Source organism: Trichoderma citrinoviride (assembly GCF_003025115.1).
Source record: "Trichoderma citrinoviride strain TUCIM 6016 unplaced genomic scaffold BBK36scaffold_17, whole genome shotgun sequence".
NCBI classification, from domain to species: Eukaryota; Fungi; Ascomycota; class Sordariomycetes; order Hypocreales; family Hypocreaceae; genus Trichoderma; species Trichoderma citrinoviride.
Genome location: NW_020194725.1, coordinates 623,917 through 649,811, shown reverse-complemented (window position 1 = coordinate 649,811; position 25,895 = coordinate 623,917). Strand labels below are relative to the sequence as shown.

Sequence of the window (25,895 nt, the reverse complement as noted above, 5' to 3'; positions counted from 1 at the left end):
TGTGTGTCAACAAGAGGGGGAGAACGGCATGCCTTTACTATTTGCAAGCTTGTGGTAGGGGAGGATACTCGGGAGTTTGGCCTTTGCTGGTGTACAGAGTATTGAAGGTGTTGACGGTGAGGTAATGAGGGGTAATACTACCTTAGTAGTGGCCGTTGCTTCTTTTCATTTCGTGTATGTACTACGGAGGTTGTTCCCATCGATTGGATGCACCATGGAAGTTTCTTGGGCCGGCGAGGCGCCAACTGTTAACAAATGGGGGATTTTCCTTAGCACCTCGCTTTGCAGCGGGCGCCTTATGTAAACAGTACTAGTAAACGCCCATGCATAAGGCAAGGTAAGGTAAGGTAGTAGCTCGTCTCCATCAAATACACCCACCTTACCCACCCAAGGTAGAGCTCGCAACTCCCGCTCCTAGACATCCACCATCGTCATCGTCCACAGCCTCGACCGCCGCTCGTCTCCCTCGACCGAACCAAGCATGAAACATCTAGGAATATGGATGCCAATATCCAGCGAGCGCTGAATGACAAGCTATACGATAAGCGTAAAGTTGGGGCTCTCGAGTACGGCACAGGTCCTGCCCAGCTGTCCATGCACTGGCATGTATATGTTGCTTACCGTTGTTGTATGCCCCTAGACTTGAGAAGATAATACGAGATCTTGTTGCTTCTGGCTCGTTCCAACGCGTGGAAGAAATCCTCGAGCAGTTATGTAATGACTATGCTTATGCTGTTCACCAACCACATGCTCGAAATGGTGGCTTGATTGGTCTAGCCGCCGCGGCGATTGCGCTCGGCACGGTACGTTCAGCTTTCTGTATAGCTCGGATGCCGACCGTAGGACGATTCACGACCCATCGCGAATGATCTCGTCCTGCCTACCGCTTTGTATTCTCCATAATGTCATGCTCTGTCAAAGCCCGCCCCCTCGTTTGAATCTGTGAAGACCTCTGCGTTTGGCGGTGTCGTTGCTGACGCTCGTTGCAGGAGCTACCTCGCTATCTCGTAAACATCGTCCCTCCCGTGCTTGCATGCTTCACCGATCAGGATGCGAGAGTCCGATACTATGCCTGTGAGGCAATGTACAACATTGCCAAGGTGGCCAAGGGGGAGATACTGGCTTATTTCAACAGCATATTCGATCAGCTATGCAAGGTATGCTGGCCAATCCACGCTTAATGGACGGGTGAAGGGGGTGCGAAGGATTGGACATGAGGACTGCCTTATTGACTGGATGTTCCTTTTAGCTTGGGGCAGATTCGGAACTGTCAGTCAAAAATGGAGCCGAACTCCTGGATCGACTCATCAAGGACATCGTCGCTGAGTCGGCCGCCTCCTACGTTTCAGTATTGGAAACCTCCTCGCTCGAGGATGGTACTACCACCAGCGAACAGCAGCAGAATCTACCCACTGCCTTCTCATTGCAACGCTTCATCCCGCTGCTCAAGGAACGCATCCATGTCATCAACCCCTTCACTCGACAGTTTCTCGTTGGTTGGATCACTCTTCTGGATTCAATCCCAGACCTGGAATTGGTAACGTACCTCCCGGAGTTCCTTGGTGGGCTCCTCAAGTTCCTCAGCGATCAAAATGTCGATGTTCGAGTGGCCACGCAAAACTGCCTCGACAAGTTTCTCAACGAAATCAAACGAATCTCCCAAGTGAAACGAGGGCTGGTCGAGAGCAGAAAGTTCAAGGAAGGGGGTAAACGGAAGCGCCAAGAGTCTATGGACAGTATTAGCGGTCGCCCTAACCTGGAAGAAGGGGACGAGCTCGATTCGGAGGCTTTGAATGACGATGACGAGGACAGCTTGGAGGACGACTGGATCCCCGGCCAGGATGTAGAGATCAACTACAAAGAAATCCTAGATATCCTTACCGCCACTCTCGATTCCCCATTAGGTTCGTGGTCACTTGCAGTCCTATCTGACTGTTATTGCTTATGATGGATGCTGACAGTGGTGAAGAGGAGGATTGTCTCCTCGAATCACTCAGGTGGATCGTGGAGTTTCTCGATATCTGCCCCGAAGAGGTGCTACCTTTTACGCCCAAGATCCTGGCGCATATGCTCCCTGCAATGGCCAGCACCAAGGAGACGATTCGCCTTGCTGCGACAAGAGTCAACACTTGTCTGATGGACTACGTGGTTTCTCTATCAGATGAGTCCGATGTTAATGCAAGCCAGGGATCACGACTCCCGTCGGGACAGGAAAGGCAAGAGAGCAGCAGTCTCGGTCGGACATCGATGTCGAACTCAAGGGATACCGAAATACGTAGCGCAACGCCGGGCAGTGGTCGAATGTCTTCCGCTGCGAACGCTACACCGGATGCGACTCAAGTCCAAGCGAATCTCGACTACACTGCTGCTGTGAACTCACTTACCTTACTCTTCCTTAATGACCATGAAGCTACCCGTGTAGCTGCTCTCACTTGGCTCATCATGCTACATAGAAAAGCGCCACGCAAGGTACTGGCTTTCAACGACGGCACCTTTCCGGCGCTTCTCAAGACGCTCTCCGATCCGTCTGATGCTGTTGTGACCAGAGATCTACAGCTCCTGTCTCAGATATCTCGCAACAGCGAGGACGATTACTTCGCCAGCTTCATGGTAAACCTGCTACAGCTCTTCTCTACGGATCGTAAATTGCTAGAAACCAGAGGCAATCTCATCATACGGCAGCTTTGCATCAGCCTCAGTCCAGAACGCATCTACCGAACGCTGGCCGAATGCATCGAAAAGGAGGAAGATGTCGAGTTCGCCAGCATCATGGTGCAGAACCTGAATAACAATCTGATTACGGCACCTCAATTAGCGGAAGTGCGTAAGCGGCTGAGGAATCTGGAAACGAAGGTATTTGGAAGCCCTCTCCCCTCTCCCTCCAAACAAAGATGCGCAAGCTTCGACTAACACAGACGTGCAGGATGGCCAGACCCTGTTTGTAGCTCTGTTCAGGTCGTGGTGCTACAACGCAGTGGCGACGTTCTCTCTCTGCTTGCTTTCTCAAGCTTATGAGCAGGCATATCATCTATTGCAAATCTTGTAAGTTTTATTGTCAGGTTATCTCTAAAACATGGTCGAGATGCTCATGATTGGATAGTGGCGAATTGGACATGACGGTCAACATGCTCATCCAAGTTGACAAGCTGGTTCAGCTTATCGAATCACCCGTCTTCACATGTAAGTGCTCGACTTGTGGTACGGGAGAGGAACAACGGCGTATGGAACCGGGACGACATCTTGCTAACGTACAAAATTCCTTTGACAAAACAGATTTGCGCCTGCAGCTACTTGAACCTGAGAAATACCCCTACTTGTACAAGTGCATGTACGGGATCCTCATGCTTTTGCCTCAGTCCTCTGCGTTTGCGGCGTTGAAGAATCGGCTCAACAGTGTAAGCTCGATTGGATTCTTGCAAGTGGTGCCGCGAAGGTAAGCTTTGCCAATAATTTGGGGTGCTTTGAGTCTGAAGGCGTGGCTTCACATATCTTGTGCTGTCTCGGATACTAACAGGCGGCGTCGAATATAGCATGGCAGCAGCGCCAGCCTCGTCGAATTATGACCGACCAAACCGACTGAAGGGGCGAGAGGATGGGGCCATACGATGGGTCGAGCTTCTAGAGAAATTTCGCAGTGTCCAGGAAAGAGCACGAAGAAGCCAACGACACAGCATGGAAATTGAGGACACCCTGTCGGCTGGAGTGGGCGACTTTCGGATGGGAGGAGACGCATCGCCAGAGAGCAAACCTAGGGACGGCATGCGAGGTGGCCCTGCTGGTCCAGCTGTGCCATTGAAAGATCAGGCACCTGCCATAGCTTCGCCGCCGGTGGTTAAGAAGTCAGGGCTCGGGAGGCAGTTTGGAAGATTGGGGGGCGCCGTTTCGGGGAAGAACCGTCGAAATCAGTAGATACCATGGTAATACCTTGAGAGAAGAGACAGTAATGATGCAACAGCTGAGCTGCAGTTGACTACCGCGCGTCTTGCTGCGAAAGAGCGGCAATCTGCTCGCTGAGCTCCCTCACATGAAAGATCAAGGCTTGATACCGCTGCTCCAGCTCAATGACGTCGCCAATTGCGATGTGCGGCGTGGTGACGGACGCACCAAGAGCCGTGACCCGGTCGTGGAGGTCGGGCAGTTGGGCAGAGACGGTCTTGATCCTCCGCTGCACGTCCAGGTTCTGCTTGGCCAGGTCCGAGGGCGGCTTGTAGCAGTCGCTCTGCAGCGTATGGAGCAGCTCTTCCGCGGCCTCCGTCTCCCTCTGGAGGTGGCGCTCAAAGGCATCGACCCGTGCGGCCGTCTGCTCGGCGCCGTAAATGGTGCCCTGGAGACGCAGCATCAGGCGGCCGATGTGGTCGGGATCCGGGCTCGCGGTGGCGGCCTCCGAGGCCACGGCGGTGAGGACGTTGAGGGCGCTCGCCCCGTCCTTGGGCAGGCTGTGCTCAATGGCATCGAGCAGATGGCCCTTTGTGAGCGCGGTGCCGCCGCTGTTGTTGTTGGCGGGCTCGGCCTTGTCGTGGGCGCTGAGCCCCTGGAGAGCCGTGGCATCGACCCGCGCTAGGAGGCGGCGCTGCTCGTCGGCCGCTTCGTTGATGGACACGAGGGCCAGCAGCGCCTTGAGCGTGTCCTGGTTGCGCTCGAAAGGCGGCAGCGAGCTCTTCCACGCGGGCGACTTTGAGGCGAGCCAGGCGTCGACGTAGGACCAGTCCCGGGCGGTGGACGCTGCGATGCGGGCGACGGACGGCGAGAAGATGGCCGCTGAATTGTCAGGGAGCCGGTGGGCCATTGTGCTGGAATTGACGGCTTGACTGAAGAATGAGTGAGAATGCGGCTGTGCTGCGTATGAGATGTTCGAATGTGTAAGGTAGGTGTAGATGAGGGAAGTTTTGAGGTATTGATGGTGACAACTTTGAATGCCCCTTTTGAGCTACAGAAGTATTCTGCATATCGGGCAGTACTAATGCATGCATGCCAGCTCACAGCGTCTCATCCTTTTAGCAGATTAAATTGACAGAATGCAGTGCAAAGGCCAAGTAAAATGCAATGTTCGCAGGACGTTCTATGGATATATATACCAAATTGAATCATAAAGGGGGTATAAGTTCTGGGTAGCCTCATATCGTTAAGCTATACAGAATAAGGTAGACAGACATTTGTTTCTTACAATCGGGAAATCGCTGAGCCCGCCACTTATACAATCTCTCATACCTTGGGTATCCACTCATCAGCTCTTCGCCTTGGCCCATTTCTCTGCGATGATGCTCATGATTTCTTTCTGTGGGCTGCTTGGATTCTCGCTCTTCACAATCTTCATCTGCTCCTTGACAAACAACTGGTATCCGCTCAGTTGACCGGTTGACGGAGTCTGGCGCGGCGTTGGCTTTGTCTGCTCAAGCGCCGCCTTGCAAGCGCCGCATCGATGCCTCTTGGGATCAATGCTCTTGGAGTGCCGTTTATACTCGCATCCGCAGGCTGTGCAAGCCCACACGTACTTGAAGTCGATCTCGTAGCTATGTTTGGTGGTGACTTTGATGCCCTGTGAAGCAAACGTTTGGGAGCATTTCGCCGCCCACGCCTTGAACTCTTTCCCATGAGGATTATCGGTAATGCCATTGATCATGAAATTGGCCAAGTGGCAGAATTCGTGAGCTATGACATTCAACAGGCGCTGCTCGTCATCAATAACCTTTTCAGAGAGTTCGATGGACGAGTGGTGCCGATACTGCTTCACACCCGCTGTGCCACTGTCGCTTGTTTGCTTCGAGATGATGGCCTCTCGCTTCCAGTTTGCTCGGCCAGCTGTAGTCTTGAGAGTGTTGCTCCACACAATCTTGACTCCGCCAGTTGATTCTGTGAGTTCTCCAATTTTTCCATGGGTGATTCGGGTATCAAGTTGGCAAAGGAAATCCGTTGCCAGTTGGGATTTCTTAGCCTCAAACAACTTCTTGGTTTGCTTTTTCGTAGACGTCGTTTTCGAGGCTGTTAGTCGGGTAGGGTTTGTTTCGGAAATAACAGGCGGCTCATCCCACTCGTCATCAGACTCCAGATGTCTAACAGGATTGGCACTATGGGCTTTTCCTTTCGGGTGAGTAGGCTTTTTCTTCGTGCTCTTCTTGGGTGACAGTATAGGACAATTTGGAGCAGGATCCTCTTGTTCTGAATTATCTTCTCCTAGCCAAAATTGCTGATCAATGGAGAGCCGCGAAAATGGTCGAATAACGTCTTTCTTATATTCGTGCTCAGGATTTTGCGACCGGTGATCGTATTTCGTGTTTCGACTCCCATTCGATGATACATTACGAGGGCGTTGCGCTGCTGGCTCCTCTTCGTCGCTGGTGTCTGAGAGCTCGATTATGAGAACTTGCGACTGGCTAGATTTCAACAATGTGTCGTTGGGAGTTGAGGATGAGCTCGTGGAGGCTTCATCGACCGTCTCTGAGGGGCTTCGGGGATGCCTTGTTGATACGCGAGGTTCCGTTGTCGAGCGGATACTGCTCTTGCTCTTCTCGGTCGCGTGTGATCGAGGCCTGAAGTCTTGCTGCCTGGACTCCCGGCCGTGTACAAGTTGATGGCGAGGTGGAAGAGTACCCTCCTCTTGACCGCTTGCATCATCGCCGATTTTCTTTGACGAGGGCCACCATCTCTCCTCTATGCCTTCTTTTACCGGAGTTGAGATGGTTTCTTCGCGAACCGCTTTGCTGAAGCGCAAGGATGAATCAGGCTTCTTCCTGATTCGACCCTCTGCAATATGACCATCATTATCATCGTCTTCCTCCTTTTCTTCGTCCAAAATAATAGTTGTGGTTTCTCTCAAGCTGGGATATAAAGTTGTCTTGGATCGCGAAGGCTGCAGCTGGGTGGTGCGGCCGGGAAGACGCGCCAGAAGGACGTCCAGCTCCGGAAGGTCGTCGTCGTCGCTGTCATGATAGGAGCTGCCTGCTTGAGTATGTCCCATATTAAGGATGCAGTGTCATAATAGTACCATGGGAGTTCAACGTGCGAAGTCTGAAAGCTGTTCCTGCTGCTGCTCGACAAACGGCATTTGTTTACTTTGCACGTGGGTGGATGCCGAGCAACCGGTGCAACGGCGAGTGGGGCGGTGACACACTGGCTCGCCGCTAGCGGAAAGGGAAAGTCCAAACGTGGGCCAAGCCTTGGATTTGAGCTGAGAGCTGCTCAACTCGCGGCAGGTTCGCAGCACTTGCGCAGGCGTTCCTGCCGCGCTGATGCGACATACGGTATCGGAGTGAGATCTGCGTCTCAAGCGATTTACTATGCTATGTAGATATTACATACTCCGTATTCGACTGTTTCTGGACATACCTTATGCAATAGAACATAACAAGAGCGCGAAACCGGCGTAATTCACGACAGGATGCGCCGCGCTCTTCATGATCATTTGACACACAACAGCTGCGACCTCATGGCCCTTCTATTCCTGCTAGCAGCCCGCTAGCTTTACGTGCCTCGCCTGCGCTCAACCGTGCGTAGTTCGCCTAAAAAGAGCCGGGTTGTGTCGGCGTCGCCTTTTTTTTCTCCTTTGGCCTTGAACAGATCAGGATGATTCAATGACCGTGACCGATTTTTTTTCTCCACTTGGGCTGGCGACGATATCATTGCTGCTAGACTAATTCGAACCACACCCTGTGGTCTTCAACCTCTACAGTACCTCAGAAATGGTACGCCGGCGAACCTTCTGTCACTCCGCAGGAACACACATGTTCATAACATGACATGATTGCCAGATGCCATGAAATTCGCCCATGAACTTAAAGAGTCGCTGGCCAGTCAAGGTACAGTCAGCCCTGCCGGTTTTCTCCTGACCGTCGTTTGTGGCTGCTTCTCGACGACTCCTTACCATCTGCTTACCCGTGTGATATTACAGGCTTCCCGCCTCATTGGGTCGCCCATGCGATCCCATACGGCCAGCTGAAGAAATGCCTCAAGAAAGTCCAGCGCGAGCTGCAAGAGCTGGGACTGGATGCCGAAACCTTGCGGGCGCTCCTCGATCCCAAGACGGACTCTCCAGTTGCCCTAAACTATAGCCTTAACGGTATGGTCTCTCCGTTGGATAGAAAGCCTGGACAAGTTCCTCCTCTTCAGCAGGGCATTCTTTCGACTAACGCTGGCTCATTATGAAGCTTCTTCAAACTCCCCGATCGTTCGACCGAAGTTGACAGTAGAGATCCATCTGCATGAGGGCAACATTATCGATGCGTCGCTTACACCAGCCACTCGCCAATTCTTCGAGAAGATATCTTCGAAACTGCCCCTCGACGGCTCAGACTCTGCTAAAGAGTCCAAATCGACCGATGCTACGCCCACCGAGACGGTCGACGAGACGGCACAATCGCCATCACAAGCTCTTACACTTGCAAACCGCGCCGGGAACGGCTACGAGACCATCGAGGTGCCTCTCGTGTCCGATGGTGTCTTCTTCGACATCCTTCAGAGCGATGTCAGCAGCCTGGATGCCCTTCAAACCACCGAACGGAACCAGTTAACGGAGGAGGTCAAAGAGCTAGGGAAACAGGTATCGCATGTCGCACGGCCGGGTCGCTTCTCCAAAAGCGATCTCGATCGTTGGAGGCGCATCTTTGAACTGTACTTGGATGCGGAAGTGTTCTTTGCGACGCACGAGCGCGATCACGGAGCTCGATCCAGCCAGAAAGCTCTCCAGCAGCTGCAGTGGTTTCAGAATCAAGTCCAGAAGCAGGATCTCGTCAAGTCTTTCAAACGACCAGAAAGCCGGGTCGCGTTTTCCAAGTTCCTGGAACTGAATCTCAACCTCTTGAAGCATCTGCAGTTCCAAGAGCTAAATCTGCTGGCAATTCGCAAGATCTTGAAGAGTAAGAATGCGCCCTCTCCTCCCCAGAACGTGTACGAACCCGGCTGGAATATCAGTCTGACGAGAGCTGCACAGAATTCGACAAACGCACGGCACTGGGCGTTTCGCGTGCGTTCCCGAGCGCAATCAGCTCCCGAAAGCTATTATCCGGAGATATTGCCAAGCAAGTGTGTGCCAGGATCTCAGACGAGTTGGTTTCTATTATACCCCAAGTCAACGACTACCTCTGCCCGATATGCTACGCCATTGCATATCAACCAGTTCGCCTAGATTGTCAGCACGTCTTCTGCATTCGCTGCTCAGTGAAGCTTCAGCGACGGCAGGAGGAATACTGTCCTCTGTGCCGAGCTCGTGTCGTAATGGACGCTTCAGCTAGTATGTTCGCCCCATAGCCTACCGTGTATCTATGCTAACGCCGCATGTAGAGAACATTGACTCTGATTTAGAGAAATTCTTGAGGAAGAACTTCCCCGCGGAAGTGAAAGAGAAGGAACGCGCTGATCAAATAGAACGGGGGATAGAGGAGTTTGGCCCGAGCTACAAACCGGCCGAGTGCGCTGTCATGTGAATTATGCTGAGCGAGAGTTATTGAGAGATTCTAGAATGTCTTTTATAAGACGATAATGTTTACGATGTTACGACGCTACAATGATTCTTTGGTATCGGTAAACCAGTACAAACGTTGGCAAGCCTCCTTTGCATGGTGTGTCTCTGTGTATGACCACTGAAAGGATGGAATCATGAGTCTCATGCTACTAAATGCATCCTCTCCTCACTACGCCTCAGTCTCAGCTACTACGGTCAACTGCCCAGCATCGATATTACTGATTTTGTCTAGAGAAAATAACAGCCAAATTCATTTCTTTTACGCAATTGTTACTGATTCAGCTGCAGCCAATGCTTTCTGAAATAGGTGCTGCAGCTCCTCAGGCTCCTCTAAGCCTACGCTGACACGAACCAGATTCGCATCTACACCATACTGAGCCGCCCAGTCCAACTCCCGGTAATGCGCCAGCAAGACGTAAGGAGAGCAGAGAGTAAAGTTGCTCCCCAAGCTCGGCCCCTTGGCGGTATCCAAATTGTTATAGAAAGTCTGAGCATACTGTGGGTGAGTGAAGACGACGGAGAGCAGGCCTCCGTAGCCGCCATCGGGGAGGCGACAAGCCTCGTAGTTGGGCCTTGATGGGTTGTACTTGGGATAGTAGACCGTCTTGACGAGCGGGTGGTTCCGGAGGATGTCGCAGATTGTTTCCGCGTTAGCGTTTATGCGCTTCACTCGGTTGGAGAAGTCGCGGCTGTTCCTCTCCATGAAGAGGATATCCTCCACCCAGTACGCGTCTTCGTAAATCTGCTCCTCAAAGGCCTTCTTGAGCACGCGGTAATATTCGCCTTCCGGGTTCAAGACGGTGCATCCTCCCATGACATTCGAGTCGCCCGAGAAGATCTTGGTCAGGCTGCTGACGACGATGTCGGCATACGGGAGGACATTGACATTGGCAAACGTGCCAATCGTCTCGTCGACGACCACGGCAAAGCCAAACTCGTCTGCCAGTCGACGAATCCTCTTGAGATCCGGACAGGCGAGAAGGGGGTTTCCCGGAAACTCGCAAAAGAGGGCGAGGAAGCGCTGCCCCTCCTTGAGCGTGCTCTCGAGCTGGTCGAGCTCCTCCGACGAAGCATGGCCGTAGAGAACGGCGCCCGGGCCAAACTTCTCCAGAACCTTGAGCGTGTCAATGTAGGGGAAGCCAAAGTTGACGCTCTTGCGCGAGCCCAGAGCGGCCAGGAGGGCCCGGTGGGCGTTGAAGATGGCGTTCATGCCGCAGGGATACAGCAGGACGTCGGTCTCGTCGAGAGACTCGAAGCCACGGGTGTTTGCCTCGCTGCTCGTCTTGGTGTCGTCATTCATGTCCGCATCGCCCGCGAGAGAGCCGGCGATTCTCCTCCGAATGGCCGACTTTGCGCGCGCCACTTGGGAAAGGTCCAGATTCCTGCCGAAGCGCTCTTCAAGAAAATGGAAGCTCTCGCGTGCCTCTTCCTGAATCTCTGGAGAGGAGGGGGCGGCCCCCTTGTTTTCAGCGCCAGCCAAGTCGGCACCGCCGGTGGACTTTGCTCGTGAATACCGCTTCGGGCCTCGAACAGGCTTTTCTGGAGGAGGAGTGTAACGGGGTTGCTGCTGAGCCTGTTGTTCGCTGACCGCAACCAATTGACCGTGCTTGAAGAGTTCATGGCAGAACTCGGCCCGTCGGCTCGAGATTCCGTCGCCCGTGTGTTGCCAGTACTCCTTCGCTACCGGAAAGGACTCCTGCGGGAACATGGTCCCGGAGATGGTGGGTGATAGCTGCTTCAGCAGCGGGGAGACATCCTTGGAAGCATCAAGCGCAAGGTCAACTACGTGGATCTGGTTGGCGATTTCTGGAGTCACTCGGGAGCGCATAAACTCCAGACATCTCCGAGCAGCGGCCGCCGTAGCAAACAACAAGATCCGTTGGCCAGGCTGTCCGTAAGCAGCGACAAGGTCTTTGCCAAACGCCTCGATGCTCTTGTGAATGAAGAACCTGAGTGATGATCCAAGATGTGAGCCAAAGGCTACAGGCTAGACGGCCAATTCTGTCACGGATCTCACTCACCGAGGATAACCAGTGACCATGCGGCTCAAGACTCGAGCTTCACCTTCTTCATAGTCGACGTTGGCCTGCCATGTCGGCAGGGACACACTCACTGCCTGGAATGCTTGAGTCAGTCACCGTCGCAACACATGCAGACTGAGAGAGAGGCAACTTACATGAGCCGTGTCCGGAGGTATAGACTCTCCTAGTGAGATTACGGGCATTTTGTAAAAGATCGGAATGCCTCTGATACTGATGTCAATATGAGCTGCTATTCTATATATACAGCTATGGGGGTGATATATGGACAAGGTGGAACAGAGCAAGCAATTGAGTCTATATAAAAGCTCTCAATCGGAGTAAAAGAGACCAGGAATTGATTGTTTGTCTACCAAATGAGTCATTAGAATGACACTCCCGCTACCCACTTTAGGTGCATATCGGAAGCTGTCAAATGCCACTTTGGGTGTTTACAGAGACGAACAAAATACTCCATCAGGTCCTTGGAAACCTTAATCCGTGGCTCCTTTTAAGCGTATATAACTCTATTTGAGGAATCAACATCACTTCTTACGAGGACAAAGCAATGTAATACAAGCGTGACACGTGCAAGAATTCTTTATATGCAAGGCATTCGCTAAGGCTGAACTCGCTCACATACTGCGCGCCTTGTGATGTCATTTGATTACCCCACCGTTGTATCAGTGCCTGCCTATCGAGCTGCGCAGTCTAACAAAGACATTCTCCAACTTGCGCCAAACGAGCTGCCTCCTAGGCGCATATATACATATATATATATGTACACCAACCCTCTAATAGACAAAACAAACAAACTTACCAAACCACCGCATATAATCATCACTATGTCAAGTTATAGAAACATTCCCCTCTACGGCGGCGCAGTCACCTGCGACCTGCCCAAACGCTTCGCAGATGTCAGGTCAGTTAGCAGCGAACAAACTCGCATCATCTCTTTCCGTCGCATTTCCACCACCATGCTGACAACTTGACGTCCCTTTGCGCAGCAAGCTGAGACAAGTCCCCGACAACCAGGAAGTCTGGATCGACAAGGACGGCTTCACGAGCATCATCTTCGACATCACCGAGCGCGTCGGCGAGCCCGGCTCCGGCCCCGAGATCGACGGCCGGGCCATGACCACGCACCTGGAAGACATGGTCGGCTCCGACATCAACACCGTCAAGATCTGGAACACTGCTGAGACGGAATTCACGCGCATGCAAGAGTAAATGCACACCACCACGAACACTCCTCCTTCCCACTCCTCTTGCCGCATCCAACTAATAACAACGAAAAAAAAACAACAGCTTGAAACTCCCCGCATACACCCTCATCGCGACGCAGACCCCCAACGCCGGCCACGCCAGCGACCAGGCCTCGGCGCCAGACTTCACAGCCATCACAATGACCCTCTTGCGCCTCGAGAAGCAGGACACCGACATCCTCATCACCATCAACGTGCCCCACATCAAGGGCGAGTACGACGCCGACGAGGTCGACCTCGAGCTGGGCAAGCAGGGCAAGCTCATCGGCGACGCCGTTGAGATTGCGGCTCGCATCTGGGAGACGTTTGAGATCAAGGACTGGGACCTTTTCGTCGATTCGAGACACCATTAATGCCAGGCTGAATCGAAAGAGTTGGGATATGTGGTGGAGGCCCTCTGATCTATATATACGTGATTTGTTCATTTACTTGAAGAGAAATAGCGCTCCCCATACTTTTTATGATAATGATGAATATGCCATGACCATCTACAGCAGCAGAATACAAGTTGATCTACAGACATCGTCTACATATTTTATCCCGAGCCAAAAGGCTCATTTACACATATCCAGACTTCCTACAAGGCTCCTTTGCTAGGTACCTTCAATCGATAAGATGTCCCTCTTTGCTTCGCAGCCTCTGATTGGATACAGCGCCGGCTTTACTCCGGCAACGACCCCTCGGCACAAGGCGATACGGCTAGTGTGTGCAGATAAAACACCCGCCAGCAAAAAGAGCGCCTGGGAACATGTATTGCTCCGGCCGGTAACCTGGGAAGTCGCAAACTTTTAGTATGACGACGAGGTTGTTCGCGATCCACAGATGCTTTCCGGGGGGCAGTGATAAGTGAAGCATTGTTGAACCACTCTTCGCCTTATCTTCTAAGAGATATACATAATCTATATATCTCAAACATGTCTTCACAAGTCGCAAAGGCCGCCCGCCGCGTGACCCATGAGCTCCATGGCGTCGTCGTGTCTGCAGGTCTCATGCAGAAGACCGTCAAGGTCCGAGTCGGTGGTCAGAAGTGGAACAAAATCATCAACAAGGTGTGTAGACGCAACAATGGCTGGCGCCCTGACCCTTCCCTTGACTGACATCTCCCAACAGTGGTTCGCAGACCCAAAGCACTACCTCGTACACGATCCCAACTCCTCCCTCCGCACCGGCGACGTCGTCTCCATCGTTCCCGGCTGGCCGACCTCCAAGCACAAGCGCCACGTTATCAAGAACATCATTGCGCCATTCGGCACTCCAGTTGAGGAGCGGCCGCCGATTCCCACGTTAGAAGAGCGCATCGCCGAACGAGAGGCCAAACGGGCCGCCAAGGCTGAGCGCAGGATGAAAGCCAAAGAAGAGCAAAAGGAGTGATACCAAGACCAATGGCAGAGAAAGAGAGGACATGAGAAAAATCACAATTCCCTGTTGGCGAGCGCAACAGGGCTGTATGAATAGATCGGGTGGCAATACACCCATGTTGGATTTATTAGCGAAGGAATGCTCATTAATTTGCTTCCAATCAACGAGTAAGAGAACAGCATTATAGCGTCTCTTGATGGAGTCGCACACCTCCGCTGTTGAATCGAAACGACAAAGTTGATTGCGACGCACGCCGTGACCGCTCGCCGAATGTCTATCAAGAACCGCTGTAGTTTGCATACATACCTGCCAACCGTCCATTCAAGTAGCCTTGACTGAACGGGATGCTGTATCCTGGTGCCAGCCAAGGTCAACTTAGCCACCACGCTCGCCAAACTTCTCGGCCCATTCTTCGTACTCCCTCAAGCCTTCCTTGTCGACACTTGGTCGAATCGACTTTAAGCTCTGCTCAAAATCTGAAAGATCCATGGGTCGGATTTCATCCTTTGTCATGTATAACAGAGCCTCGCCCAAAGACCTCAACGGCCCCATGGCTGCGTCCTTGGCAAGAGCTGTGATATCAGATCCCGAGAATCCTACCACGCAACCGGTGTTAGCGAAACAGGGCGCCAAGGGAGGTTCAATACAGGAAAAGAATGCTTACCATCGGTCAACTGTACAAGCTTCGCTATATCTTCGTCTGTCAAGCTGTGGTTCTGTTGACGCAATAATGTCCTGAGATGAGTCTCTCGCGTCTGCGGCTCGGGCAATGGGATGTACTGGCGGCGCACGAATCGTCGCCGTGCGGCCTCATCAATCGCCCATGGCAAGTTTGTAGCAGCCAACACCAGAACCCTCTGGGCTTCGTTGCGCGGATTTGCACTGCTGCTCGTCTCCCGACCGGCGGCTGCTCGCTGAAGCTCACTCCACTGAATGAGGAACTCCGTCTTGATTCTTCTAGTCGCCTCATGCTCGCCAGCATCTGATCGGTGGGACAATAGCGAGTCAATCTCATCAACGAATATGATACTGGGAGCAAGCGCTTTGGCGAGACCGAAAAGCGCCCTGACTAGTTTCTCAGACTCCCCGAGATACTTGCTGGTCAAGCTGCTGGCGGAGATGGAGAAGAAAGTGGACTTGGATTCGGTGGCAACAGCGCGTGCCAGCATTGTCTTTCCGGTTCCCGGTGGTCCAAACAGGAGCATTCCGCGAGCCGGCTCGCGTAAGCCCATAAAGAGGTCCGGTCGTAGGAACGGATACACTACCGTCTCCCGTAGCGAATTCTTCGCAACCTCCAGGCCAGCAATATCGCTCCAGTGGACTTCATCCCCTTGGACAACGATGTCGTTGAGGATCTGCTTTGCAGCGCCCTCATCTATCCCTGGTGGCAGGTTCTTGAGGATAGCTGCCGTCGACTTCTTCTTCTGAGTTTTATCGTGTTGGTCCTCCCTCGTCGTACCTCCGACAGCATCTTCACTTGAGCGGCGCCTACTCAACCTCGGGTTCGCAAGCTCGGCCTTTCTTTGAGGCGTGTCAACAGCGTAGCTCGACGTGTAAAAGTATGATTGCCTGGTATCATCTCGGAGCCGATCTCCTCGCTCGGTGTCGTATTTGTATAACAGTGGACTCTCCGCATCGATTCTCTTGCTCCTTGGTGTACTACTGGAAACCTTCTGTCCCGCAGACGTTCCGATATTGCTGCCAGCACCAGCTTTAGTGCTCCCTCTTCTGCTTTGACTTGGAGATTCCTCGTAAACGAACGGCCTCCTAGGCGTTAGATATTGCTCTGATTTACTTGGCGTTTGATACGGCATGGAGGGCTCTGGGCTGGTCGAAGACGTCAGTGCGCTTGATGCTGCGCTAATAGACAGAACAGAAGGTTGTGGGAGGCGAGATTCGTCGGACATCCATTTCTGAGGCGACGTGCGTGAAGATCTTGGCTCGTACAACTGCGTCGGCCTTTGTGAACTGGGCGAGCCGCGTTCCAGCGACTGGCGCGGTGCAGGGCTTGATTTGGGCGACGGTCGTTCACCAGGCAAGGGCCGGAGATAGTTGGTTTGGGCTGCGGAAGAGCTCCATGCTAATGTCGCGGCCTTGCTTGGCCCATCCGCCGCAGGTCTGCTCAATCTGCGAGTAACAGACGGCCGATCGCTGGTCTTCTTGGACCGCAGTGTTGTCCTCATGGTGTGTCTCTCGGGGCTTGAAGGGCGAGCTGGGTTGTCGCTCTGCGAGCCAAGCAGATCAGGCGTCCGCGAGTTGGGACGTGAATAGGACCGCTGCGCTGAATCGGCAGGGGTGCTACGAACCCTCCTGATCGTATCTTCAGATGACGTCATTGCGTCGAGTGAAGTCCGTGGGGAGAAGACAGGACGTGAGAGTTCCGAGTACGTGACTGCAGGAATGGTGCCCTGGCCTATCGTCCCCGGGGTCTGGTTGGTGCTGCCCGAGGCCTGCGTGGTCGGGGTGGTGTAGTCACGGCTCGCCGAGGCGGCAAGGCTGTCCTCGCGAGACAGCCTAAGCGCTTCCAGAAGATCAAGCCTTTCCTTGCATTGTAGTTCCAGCTCTTTCAGCGCGTCTATCAGGGCAGCGTCCGTGTCGGTGTAGGATACGGAGAGTCGTGGTGCATTTGACGATGCGTAGTATTCATTTATTCGTCGAAGTGCGGCTCGCCAGTGTCGAGTCGCCTCGTTTTCGTCGCCCTAAATCCGGTATCAGTTGTGAGCCGTGAAACGCAATAGGATAGAAGATTTGCGAGTGGAGAAGCGGTCTATCGTAGCTTTACCTGGTCTTCGTAATACACAGCCTTTGAGCAGCTGAGGTAACTGTGATCGTAGATCTTCTGGAGGGCGACGATATCTCTGTTGCTGAGCATTGCACCGAGGCAGAGCCAGAGTCCCCAGGCGGGCAGTCGATTCAATCTGGTCGCGTTCGTCCAACTTTGCAGCGTGTGGAAATCGATATCACGGGGAGAGAGCAATCGCAGATTATTGCCTTGATGGCCCAGTATTAATCCATGTGTGGCATTCAGATACTTGAAGGAGTGACATGCGACAGCGGACTCAGCCAGCAGGTACTTTCACAGATGGCGCACTGCTCGGGTCCTTCCTCTGCAAGCGTCCGCTACTTTTTTTTAGCAGTTCGACCGTCGTCCGTCTGAAGTACTTCGTAATCGATCACACGTAACCGTATCGAGGTGCACAGCCCCACCGCGCCGACTCTCGCAACTTGAGACAAGCCACCTGATTACAGTCACGACGGCGTTACACGCGAGCATTTGAATTGTGGTTTTTATTTCTCCGGCTACAGTGTAGTTCTGCAGCAGCATCGAGTTACTCGCTAGAGTAAGATCAAGTATCATCAACGCCAGAAACCGTGAATTACTTCAAGCCGTTGCTCCATGCTTGCTTTGATCCATATAGATACTCCCCGTTCTAGGCGACGATTGGATTACCAAGGTACCAACCCAAGATCCATCTCTTTGATACACATCCAAATAGACTGGCTCTATTAGGCCGCTCCTATATCAAGAGCTCCCTCCAACGAGCTCTACTGGCGCGCTCGCAACGGGGCGGTTGGTGGTCGGCAGAACACCGAATCTGCCGTAAGTCTTCTGATCCACGCTGACATAGTGCGGTAATATGGCAAGAAGGTTCAATCGAGATTCAATCCATCGGAGTGCCCACTCTGGAGGTGCAAGCAACTTCACGTAGCCAAGGCCAGCTGTAAATGAACCAGGTGTCAGTGATGAGAACCACGGCGGATGTGCGGATTTCGTGACCATACCAACGTAGCCAACGGCAACGCCGCAGAGATGCCCCAGCAGGCTTGTGTTTGGTACCAGCGCGGCAACAACCACGATCATGAGCAGGGGCGTGGTCCAGGTGGGAAGGTGATATGTCCCAATCACCAAGTACGGGTTCGACTTATACGTTCGGATCGCCTCCATGCCTAACAGCAAGAATATCCACATGCTGAGCACGACGTATTAGTTTCAGGAGCCCATACAGCTGATCAAGCACGTCGTAGTGGTAGACTTTACCTGGCACCCATGACGGCATGGTTGGCCCGGAGAATGGCAATCTCAATGAAGAGATACAGAATGGCGGGAATCGTAGTCAGTGCTACTTCCGTTAGCATAATGACACGACAATTAGGCTGGTATATGATATAGATTATCCTTACGCCCAAAGAAGAGTGCCAGCGTGGTCAAGGTTCCATATTCACTTTCGAATCGTTCCATCAACGGCGCCAACGCAACGGCATTGAGAACGGCATGGAAGAAATTCAGGTGCACGAGAGGGAATGTATTCAACCGATAGCCTAGGGTTCCAGTCAGAAGCGAGCTCCAGCCAGATTCCAGGCCGACACTGCTCACCTGTAGCAATAGAGATCTTGTCGGGGATCAGAGAGCCCCAGAGCCGCACATCCCAGTAGCCGGGCAAGCTGGCCAGCCAGAAACCTGCTATGCCTAGCAGGATGGCGCGGGTGAAGAGAGGCAAGCGAAGGACGTATGACCGTGCCCGCAAGGTATTGAAGCCTTGGATACTCGGCATCGCTGCTCGTACGCCAGTCGAACTCGGTCCCCCAAGTATCCGGCACTTGGCAGACGGCACAACTAGTACAGCGCCTAAGTACTGTAGGGAGTTGGGTGATGTTTTGGAACAGACCAGCGTAGATCCTGATGCAAGGCTGTCCGATCCAACAAGCGCTAGGCGATTAAGTAATATTGGCAGATTTATGGAGAACCAGCAATGTCACTTGGGAATGTCTGTACAATAAAATCATGGCCAGAGGTCAAACCGAGACAACGATTTTCAGAAGATTGTTACTATCGAGAATAAAACTCAATATATACCACTCCAAATAAAACATTGGATCAAATCCAGAGCAAGTACCTCTCTATCTGCAAGCACAACTTGTCTGCTGTGACCTCTCATGCTAGGTCCCTTTCGGCCATGGTGGGCTAGCAGTAGAGCAGTCGCGTTGGTGCCTTAAAACTTCAGCCCGGCGTAAGGCAGACAATTTCACATCCGTGTACCAGCCGATTGAACCTCCCAAGACATCAACTCAAAACCCACGGTCTGCTACCCAGGACCACCATCTAGCCAACATGACGACGCGACAAGCCGCTCTGTCAGTATCGCGACCAATCGCTCCTCCCGGCCGTTGACGTGCTCGCTTTCTAACCGCCAGCGTCTCCCCGATTTCTAGGTCGCTATACCGTCGCTCATTGAAGCTTGCGCTGGACTGGGCCGTCCACCGTCACCTATGGCGAGGCCAGGCGCTCTACATCCGATCCCTATTTGAGGCCAACAGGAAGGTCACCGACCCTCGACAACAGAGAGTCTGTGGACGCCTTTTTCCATCAGTTCCAAACGACGAGACCGACACTAATTCGTCTCCCCCCAGGCTCTGTTAGCGGAGACGGAAAAGTTGCTCGAAAGCTGGAAGCACCCCGACCCATACGTTCCGCCATGCGCTCCCGGAGGTCAGACAACACAAGCGATCGCCTATAAGATGATTCAGTGGCTAATTGGGAGCAACAGGATCCAAATTTGAGCGAAACCTGCCTTCTCCGATTTTAGACCGTGAGCCAATACACCCCTACGCCCTTGCTGCGCCTTGTTTCGCCTGCTAATGCTTCGATAGCCCCTCCTCACAGCGCAGGCCATCACCATTGAGGGCTGCGAGTGCGACAAAATTAGATTCCGAGTATATAGCAAAAAACAACAACAACAACAATACATTTCTTCAAAAGTTCATGCACATTTCGTCCTTGTAGAGCGTGAGAGCGCGGTTATTACGTGATATAGAATGGGAGAGCAAACTGAGATTTAGAGCGTGCTCCGTATGCTGAGAAGTGGTATAACGTATAATAAGCTGCAAGGCAGAGGGCATGGCAATTTTCTTCTCAATACTAAGTCTATCTGATATTACTCGATAGTAGTAATATATTGAACCCAATGGCTGCAGTGATGTAATAAGCAAGCAAGAAGCCCCTCTTTATACACACTTACTCCAATATCAACTGCCGCCCGTTTAGGCTCATAAGGTAACTCAACTCTAGCTTCTTTTAACTCTCTCCAGCTCAATCCCATAGCTTGCTTCCTCCATCTCCAACTAGTCAAATCCTACCGAAAACATGGCCGCGTGTATATTCTGCCGTATCATCAAGGGTAAGACAGCTGAGGCGGTTTATCCAGCAATGCCACCAATAACACACACAGCTACCCCTCCCACTTCGGCATCGCTAACGGCGCATCTACACCAGGCGAGATCCCGGCTCTGAAGCTCTTCGAGAGCGAAAAGACACTCGCTTTCCTCGACATCGGGCCTCTCAGCAAGGGCCATGCTGTAAAAACTCATCCCGCTCACCCCCAAGAAGGCCACACTCTATAGACCGCCAATGCTAATGTTACCCTCCCCATCCAGCTTGTCATCCCCAAGTATCACGGCGCAAAGCTCGCTGATATCCCGGACGATCAGCTGTCCGAGATTCTGGTAATCCATTCCCACAATCATACAATGTGCGTGCTACAGACCTGCTTACCATACCTGTCTGCTTCACTCAGCCTACTATCAAGAAGCTCGTGACAGCCACTGGAGCCACCGACTACAACGTCCTGCAGAATAACGGAACCATTGCCCACCAGCAGGTGCATCATGTAAGTTTCATTACCTTTTGCACTCAGACCGAATGACGAGCTGATGTTTATCTGCACAGGTTCACTTCCACATGGTAAGTCTCATCAGCCCTCGAACACAGTAAGGCACTCTTCACCTTGCCGTAGCTAATCTCCTCCGACTAGATCCCGAAGCCGAATGAGACCGAGGGTCTGGGCATCTCCTGGCCTGCCACCAGTGGAGACATGGAGCAGCTCAAACAGCTGTGTGAGGACATCAAGTCCAAGATGTAGATATTTCTGTGTCGAATCACAGATAGCGTTGTACACAACAAGTAGGTAGCATATAAGAAATGGAAGAAGCATTACATATGTCTATTCTCCAAAGTAAATGCACAGGCCCCCGATCTATCCAAAGATTATTTTGGTACAAGCGGCTCTTTCTTCAATCTAAATCGTCGATTGACGTCTCCAGATTGCCATTCCCGCTGGCAGCCGCTGGCTTTTTCGCTGGCTCATACCATTTCGCTCCGGCAATGCCCTGTAATATTCCCTGTCTGTCGTAGAGAGAGCGCGCGCGCAGGTATGGGTCGAGTCTCCAGTAGTCTTCCTTGAGCTGTGTCGCCAGGGTATTCCTCTTGGGCAAGAGGTCTTTGCTTGCTTCTGGCTTGTTTATCCACTGCAAAGTCGCATCTTCGTACTCGTTGACGAGTTTCTGCCTCTCCGCGAGGAGCTTCTCCCTGGTTTCGGTGTCTTTCATCAGGTCATTCTCGCCAGGGACAGGCTCAACATATTGGTATTCCCAGTCTTCGTCGCCCCCAAGCTCTTTGATGATGTGCCCAGGCTCAATGAACTCTTGCAGTTCACTCTTGTTGTTCGTGAAGTGAACTTTGGCCGCTACAACGGGGTCCAGCCAGCCCCGAATGATCTTCCAAATTCCTATGGTCATTGTCAGCTGCCCTGTCTTTTCACGTATGTTTGCGACAAGCAGTGCATCTCCTTACCTTGGAATATCCACGGTGCATTATGGACAAGCACAGCTCCCAGAGATTCGGGGTAGTTGGCCTCAAAGCACTTGATCATGAACTTGACAGGGGTATAGTCCATGTTTGCCATGGAGAATCCGGTCATGTCGAAGATGACAGTCTGCTCAACGTGATCAGCGAACATTCAGCGGCGCCTAAGGGAACCATCTTCCTATAGAGTAACGTACCGCCGTGTCGACGGGTGGTCTCAGCACCATTCTCGCCGTCTCAATCAGGTAGACGGTGTATCGCTCCAGACTCTCTTCGCACTGTTCTCCCTGTCGATGGAGGCGGACTCTCACCACGCAGAGTGGTCGGCCCTGCTTATCCACCCCATGCAGAAAGCTCTTGCCCATGCGAAGCTGCGCCAGAAAGTCTTCCGCGACCTTCTTAGCGTCGCCCGTGCCCTCCTGCGCAGTTGCCAGAGCGCCGCCCTCACCATTAGCCATAATATCGCTATCCACCTTCATGTCGCTGTGTCGCCAGCTCATGGTAGACACCATCATGACGAGGGCCTTATCCACGTCCCACTTGCGAGCGCGGAGGAAGCGCAAGGCCAGGGCATCCGGGTGATCATGCTTCACCATGCTCCAGAACGTCTCGCGGATGGCTTCGGGGCTGTGGCTGGCAAGAACCTCTTGAAAGTGTTTGTTCTGGCCATATTTGTCGTCTTCCACGGTCTCACTCGACGAACTGGACTTGTCGTTGCCCTTTCTCTTAAAGACGCCGAAGCGCCTCTTCTTCTGCCCGTCTGCTTCCGCGGCTTCCGCTTTCTCGCGAGCCGCAGCATCCGCACTGGCGGCACCATTGTCATCGAGAATGCCGCAGAGCTGGAAGAAGGACTGCCACAATTGACGCAGCTTCTCTTCCTGCTCTGGGGTCAGATTGCCCACGCGCCCCGGTGCGATTTGGTCCGGCATGTTGTCAGAAAACGATTCTGCGATTGCGACGTCTTCTGCGGTTGCAGCAACTGCTGTAGTCTCGCGAGAGCCCACTGTCGCAGCGTAGGAGATGGCGACTACGGCGAAGAGGATTACTGCGCCGGCAGTAAATGTGAGGCTGCTGTGAAGATCAAGGTTGCGGCCGGTCCGAACTGGCCTGCGACAAGATGAACGTGCGGCGCTCTGCCAGGCTTTGAAATGTCCGAAAGGGAAAGTTGCCGCGGCGGAGGGATCGCAGGTGTAAGTGCTCGTGATGCCTTGCTTATTGCCTTGCTTATTGACCTCACGTGCGCGCGGACTGGAGGCACGAGAGTCGGCCGAAGCGGACGAGGCGAAAGTCGATCGGCGCAGCGTGGGGAAGCGCAAAGGCCCGGGCAATTCAAGCACTAGTGCGGAAAACCGCGATGCCCTGGAGGTCGTCACTTGCAAGCACTGGAGCCGGCTTGTTGGAGGCCTCATGTGCAATTCGGAGACTCGGGCGCAGTTTGTGCTGCGGTTGGGGAAGTGAGGCGTGTGAGGACGGACGGCGGACGGTTGGAGGATCGAAACCTGGAAGCAGACAAATAAGAGTCGAGGGTGGTATTATGGAGGCACTACGTAATTTTAACAGACCGTGCCTCGTACCTTACGCCAACACATGGCCGCGCCAGGAACAAAGTAACTTTGAAGGCTTAGGTAAATTTATTAGCATGGCTTTACGCCAAGGCGCCTCCTTGCAGTACAGCTTCATTCAAGAGGCTGTGCTCTGCAGAGGCTCGGTGGCACCTCGATATCACCTAGAGACGGACCCAACATGCAACCCACAGCCATCAACAAGTATAATTGCTTTCCTTTTTTTTGTTGCTCGTCTTTTTTTTTTTCTGTCTTCTTCTTCTTCCTTGAGAATCCGAAAGATATATTGTGAAATAAAAAGGTACCAAATACACACATCCAGAGCATTTGTTCTCTCTTTGGTTCTAATAGTAGTATTGTATACACTCCCTCGTAGATGTACAAATGCGTCGTGCTTACAGCTCATCCAAGACGTGGATGTACTTCTTGTCCTCCCTCTTCTCCTTCTCCGTGGCAGGGGGCAGGTCGTAGTAGTTGGAGCTTCGGAACCCTTGCTGTAAATCTAATTAGCCGTCTGACCATGCATCAACTTTCAGAGCCCGTAGCACTTACCAGGTAGTGGTACGTAAAGTTGGCGATGTCGCCCGGCTCAACACCGAGGTCGCTAAATGTGCTTGCTTCAGGGTCAATGACCTGGTCGATGAACTCTCGCTCCACCTCGTCCGCAGACAGGGTGTGCCACCACAGGTACTTGTTGAGGAGTCCAGCCACCGGCTTCAGAATGGGCTTGGGCACGTTGATGTGTCGTCGCTTCTTGAAGATTTCCTTGTCCACCAAGGCCGCAATCTCCGCCAGGCTGTATTGCTTGGGTCCGTAGAGCTCAAAGGTCTTGCCGGCCGTGGAGTCATCATACAGCATCTTCTCCAGGGCAGCGCCGACGTCGATGGACTGTGATGCGCGTCAGTATGATTGAGGGAAATACCTGAGCCTCTGAAGTGCTTACGTGAACTGGCCAGAACTTCTGCTGCATGTTGTTGGCGGTAAAGAGGTTGAGAACGGAGGCGAGCTTCAGCAGAAGATTGTCCTCGAATCCGAAGATGGGGGCCGGTCGTACAATGGTGGTCTCGGGGAAGATGCTTCTGGCAACGAGTTCTCCTCGTCCCTGGAATGGCGTAGGTTAGCTTCCGTCTTGATCTAGGCTATCCACGCGGGCATACCTTTGTCGCAAAGAATTCGGAGGTTGAGTTGGGGTTGGCGTTGTGAGACGAGACGTGGATATAACGATCAACGTCATACTTGGCAACGGCCTCGGCGATGCGCTCAGTTCCCTCGACGTGCACATCCTCCAGTGTAAAGTTCCTATCGAGGTTTAGCATGTCGTCGAGATCGAGATGTCGTTCATGGGGATCCGTACTTGGTAGGATAGTCTCGGCCAACCAGGTTGTAGACAACGTCTGAGTGCCTGACGCTTGCCTCGATAGAAGCAGTGTTGCGAAGATCATACTCCTGCGCGAGCATCAGAATCGAGTCGCTCAATGCATCGAAAACAGACATACAATGAAAATAACGCGGCCGAGGTCTCCAGTCAGCTTCAGGTGTCGCTTCGTCATTTCTTCGCGGAACGGAACGACGACGGTGCATCCTTGACGGGCTGGACAAGAGTAGTTAGAGCCAGCACAAGCACAACGTGCGCTTCGATCCCCCTCCCATCAAGAGACATACCGAGGCGGTTCACGATATACCGGCCCAATTGGCCCGTCGCGCCGAATACCGTCGCAGTGTGTCCTACACCGGCCGTTAGCCTTCTAGCCTCGCGCGTGCATTGCATCAATCGTACCGCCGAGAGAGGACCTAGGAGAGCATGTTAATTGAGTTCTCCTCCCAGCATCGGTTGCGTGCGTGGCTTACCGGCCGCCCTGTACTCGCAGAATGGTTTTGCCAGTGCGTGTGATTGCTACGTCGGATAGGGATCGCTTGCCGCTGACGCCGGCGGCGACGGAGCCGCGGAGAGCTCCTCGAGAGAGTGTAGAGAGCACCATGTTGGCCGAATTCACAGCAGGGAGCGGCTGGTGAGGTCCTTGAGCTGGCCAATTCGGGGTCGTTGGTGAGGCTGCCGATTTGTCCCTGCCCACCAAAGATCATACAAGCCGTGAGGTTCGAAATAAGTTGGAGGAGCGCCACATTAGAGCGCTGCGCTAGTCCTGATGGAGTAGCACATGAATATTAGCAGATTACCGAGAAATGGGCTTCTACGGGGAATTAAAGGCGAAGCAAGCCCCGGTATCTTGATGCATGCCATCGACTACTCTTCTCTACCAAAATATTTTATTTTATTTTTGGCTGATGTTTCTCACACTACCTGGTTTGAAATTCGCTCGTTTCCATGGAGGAGAAAAGTATCTTGAGAGTTTGAAGCTGGCAGGCAAAGTTTTGGGCTGAAGAGGCTTCATTAGGTAATACAGGTTCAACAAGATCAATGTCCGCCTTAGATAAGCAAAATGGCAGGGCCATTAATAGGCGTTGACACCCGCAATTCGTGCCTGGTAGTCACTCTCAAGCCTTCACTAGTCCAGCTACCAGGGTATCGATTCAACAACCAGCCAGGTTCACAATTACCGGAGACGTTGTCATACAGAATTTTGCCGGTGAATCACTGCA

The 25,895-nt window shown here is 52.8% G+C and overlaps 13 protein-coding genes across 13 annotated transcripts; 6 read left to right on the top strand and 7 right to left on the bottom strand.

Moving 5' to 3' along the window:
• Positions 1-395: 395 nt before the first annotated feature.
• BBK36DRAFT_1207383 (ARM repeat-containing protein) lies at positions 396-3,909 on the top strand (the record flags this gene model as incomplete). The annotated part of the gene is made up of 9 exons (XM_024897401.1): positions 396-566; positions 641-803; positions 990-1,157; positions 1,250-1,904; positions 1,970-2,853; positions 2,924-3,042; positions 3,101-3,180; positions 3,274-3,433; positions 3,531-3,909. The coding sequence occupies exons 1-9, from the start codon at positions 499-501 to the stop codon at positions 3,907-3,909; spliced, it is 2,676 nt and encodes an 891-aa protein (XP_024745826.1). The 5' UTR covers positions 396-498.
• A 61-nt stretch (positions 3,910-3,970) lies between these two features.
• Positions 3,971-4,794, bottom strand: BBK36DRAFT_1185596 (hypothetical protein; the record flags this gene model as incomplete). The annotated part of the gene is made up of 1 exon (XM_024896448.1): positions 3,971-4,794. The coding sequence occupies exon 1, from the start codon at positions 4,784-4,786 to the stop codon at positions 3,971-3,973; it is 816 nt and encodes a 271-aa protein (XP_024745825.1). The 5' UTR covers positions 4,787-4,794.
• A 430-nt stretch (positions 4,795-5,224) lies between these two features.
• On the bottom strand, positions 5,225-5,962 carry BBK36DRAFT_1129276 (hypothetical protein; the record flags this gene model as incomplete). Its single annotated transcript, XM_024891723.1, has 1 exon — positions 5,225-5,962. A coding segment is annotated over one exon (738 nt), but the record flags the coding sequence as incomplete, so codon positions are not given.
• Positions 5,963-7,750: 1,788 nt separating this feature from the next.
• Positions 7,751-9,433, top strand: BBK36DRAFT_1185588 (hypothetical protein; the record flags this gene model as incomplete). The annotated part of the gene is made up of 5 exons (XM_024896447.1): positions 7,751-7,793; positions 7,886-8,053; positions 8,142-8,849; positions 8,924-9,223; positions 9,274-9,433. The coding sequence occupies 5 exons, from the start codon at positions 7,751-7,753 to the stop codon at positions 9,414-9,416; spliced, it is 1,362 nt and encodes a 453-aa protein (XP_024745823.1). The 3' UTR covers positions 9,417-9,433.
• Positions 9,434-9,713: 280 nt separating this feature from the next.
• On the bottom strand, positions 9,714-11,678 carry BBK36DRAFT_1163178 (cystathionine beta-lyase/cystathionine gamma-synthase; the record flags this gene model as incomplete). Its single annotated transcript, XM_024894508.1, has 3 exons — positions 9,714-11,403; positions 11,476-11,570; positions 11,631-11,678. The coding sequence occupies 3 exons, from the start codon at positions 11,676-11,678 to the stop codon at positions 9,714-9,716; spliced, it is 1,833 nt and encodes a 610-aa protein (XP_024745822.1).
• Positions 11,679-12,317: 639 nt separating this feature from the next.
• On the top strand, positions 12,318-13,090 carry BBK36DRAFT_1163177 (Mog1p/PsbP-like protein; the record flags this gene model as incomplete). The annotated part of the gene is made up of 3 exons (XM_024894507.1): positions 12,318-12,394; positions 12,480-12,698; positions 12,781-13,090. 3 exons carry the CDS (start codon positions 12,318-12,320, stop codon positions 13,088-13,090), a joined length of 606 nt encoding a protein of 201 aa, XP_024745821.1.
• A 410-nt stretch (positions 13,091-13,500) lies between these two features.
• Positions 13,501-14,130, top strand: BBK36DRAFT_1136601 (nucleic acid-binding protein; the record flags this gene model as incomplete). The annotated part of the gene is made up of 2 exons (XM_024893033.1): positions 13,501-13,784; positions 13,846-14,130. Coding segments are annotated over 2 exons (384 nt in total), but the record flags the coding sequence as incomplete, so codon positions are not given.
• Positions 14,131-14,471: 341 nt separating this feature from the next.
• Positions 14,472-16,968, bottom strand: BBK36DRAFT_1129515 (AAA-domain-containing protein; the record flags this gene model as incomplete). The annotated part of the gene is made up of 4 exons (XM_024891746.1): positions 14,472-14,692; positions 14,761-15,722; positions 15,783-16,795; positions 16,879-16,968. The coding sequence occupies 4 exons, from the start codon at positions 16,966-16,968 to the stop codon at positions 14,472-14,474; spliced, it is 2,286 nt and encodes a 761-aa protein (XP_024745819.1).
• A 605-nt stretch (positions 16,969-17,573) lies between these two features.
• BBK36DRAFT_1136600 (hypothetical protein) lies at positions 17,574-18,799 on the bottom strand. Its single transcript, XM_024893032.1, has 5 exons — positions 18,472-18,799; positions 18,279-18,416; positions 18,136-18,217; positions 17,880-18,067; positions 17,574-17,816 (listed from the first exon to the last, which is right to left on the bottom strand). Exons 1-5 carry the CDS (start codon positions 18,647-18,649, stop codon positions 17,620-17,622), a joined length of 783 nt encoding a protein of 260 aa, XP_024745818.1. The 5' UTR covers positions 18,650-18,799; the 3' UTR covers positions 17,574-17,619.
• A 270-nt stretch (positions 18,800-19,069) lies between these two features.
• BBK36DRAFT_1136599 (hypothetical protein) lies at positions 19,070-19,865 on the top strand. The gene is given in 6 exon segments (XM_024893031.1): positions 19,070-19,229; positions 19,308-19,440; positions 19,506-19,584; positions 19,643-19,684; positions 19,746-19,823; positions 19,834-19,865. The coding sequence occupies 5 exon segments, from the start codon at positions 19,207-19,209 to the stop codon at positions 19,775-19,777; spliced, it is 309 nt and encodes a 102-aa protein (XP_024745817.1). The 5' UTR covers positions 19,070-19,206; the 3' UTR covers positions 19,778-19,823; positions 19,834-19,865.
• A 373-nt stretch (positions 19,866-20,238) lies between these two features.
• On the top strand, positions 20,239-21,013 carry BBK36DRAFT_1129252 (HIT domain protein; the record flags this gene model as incomplete). The annotated part of the gene is made up of 6 exons (XM_024891719.1): positions 20,239-20,272; positions 20,368-20,450; positions 20,529-20,597; positions 20,669-20,761; positions 20,821-20,835; positions 20,906-21,013. The coding sequence occupies 6 exons, from the start codon at positions 20,239-20,241 to the stop codon at positions 21,011-21,013; spliced, it is 402 nt and encodes a 133-aa protein (XP_024745816.1).
• A 62-nt stretch (positions 21,014-21,075) lies between these two features.
• On the bottom strand, positions 21,076-23,340 carry BBK36DRAFT_1136598 (hypothetical protein). The gene is made up of 3 exons (XM_024893030.1): positions 21,933-23,340; positions 21,724-21,865; positions 21,076-21,658 (listed from the first exon to the last, which is right to left on the bottom strand). Exons 1-3 carry the CDS (start codon positions 23,142-23,144, stop codon positions 21,165-21,167), a joined length of 1,848 nt encoding a protein of 615 aa, XP_024745815.1. The 5' UTR covers positions 23,145-23,340; the 3' UTR covers positions 21,076-21,164.
• Positions 23,341-23,692: 352 nt separating this feature from the next.
• BBK36DRAFT_1172678 (NAD(P)-binding protein) lies at positions 23,693-25,276 on the bottom strand (the record flags this gene model as incomplete). The annotated part of the gene is made up of 8 exons (XM_024895763.1): positions 23,693-23,791; positions 23,850-24,185; positions 24,241-24,399; positions 24,455-24,596; positions 24,652-24,743; positions 24,794-24,888; positions 24,960-25,039; positions 25,146-25,276. The coding sequence occupies 8 exons, from the start codon at positions 25,274-25,276 to the stop codon at positions 23,693-23,695; spliced, it is 1,134 nt and encodes a 377-aa protein (XP_024745814.1).
• Positions 25,277-25,895: the final 619 nt, after the last annotated feature.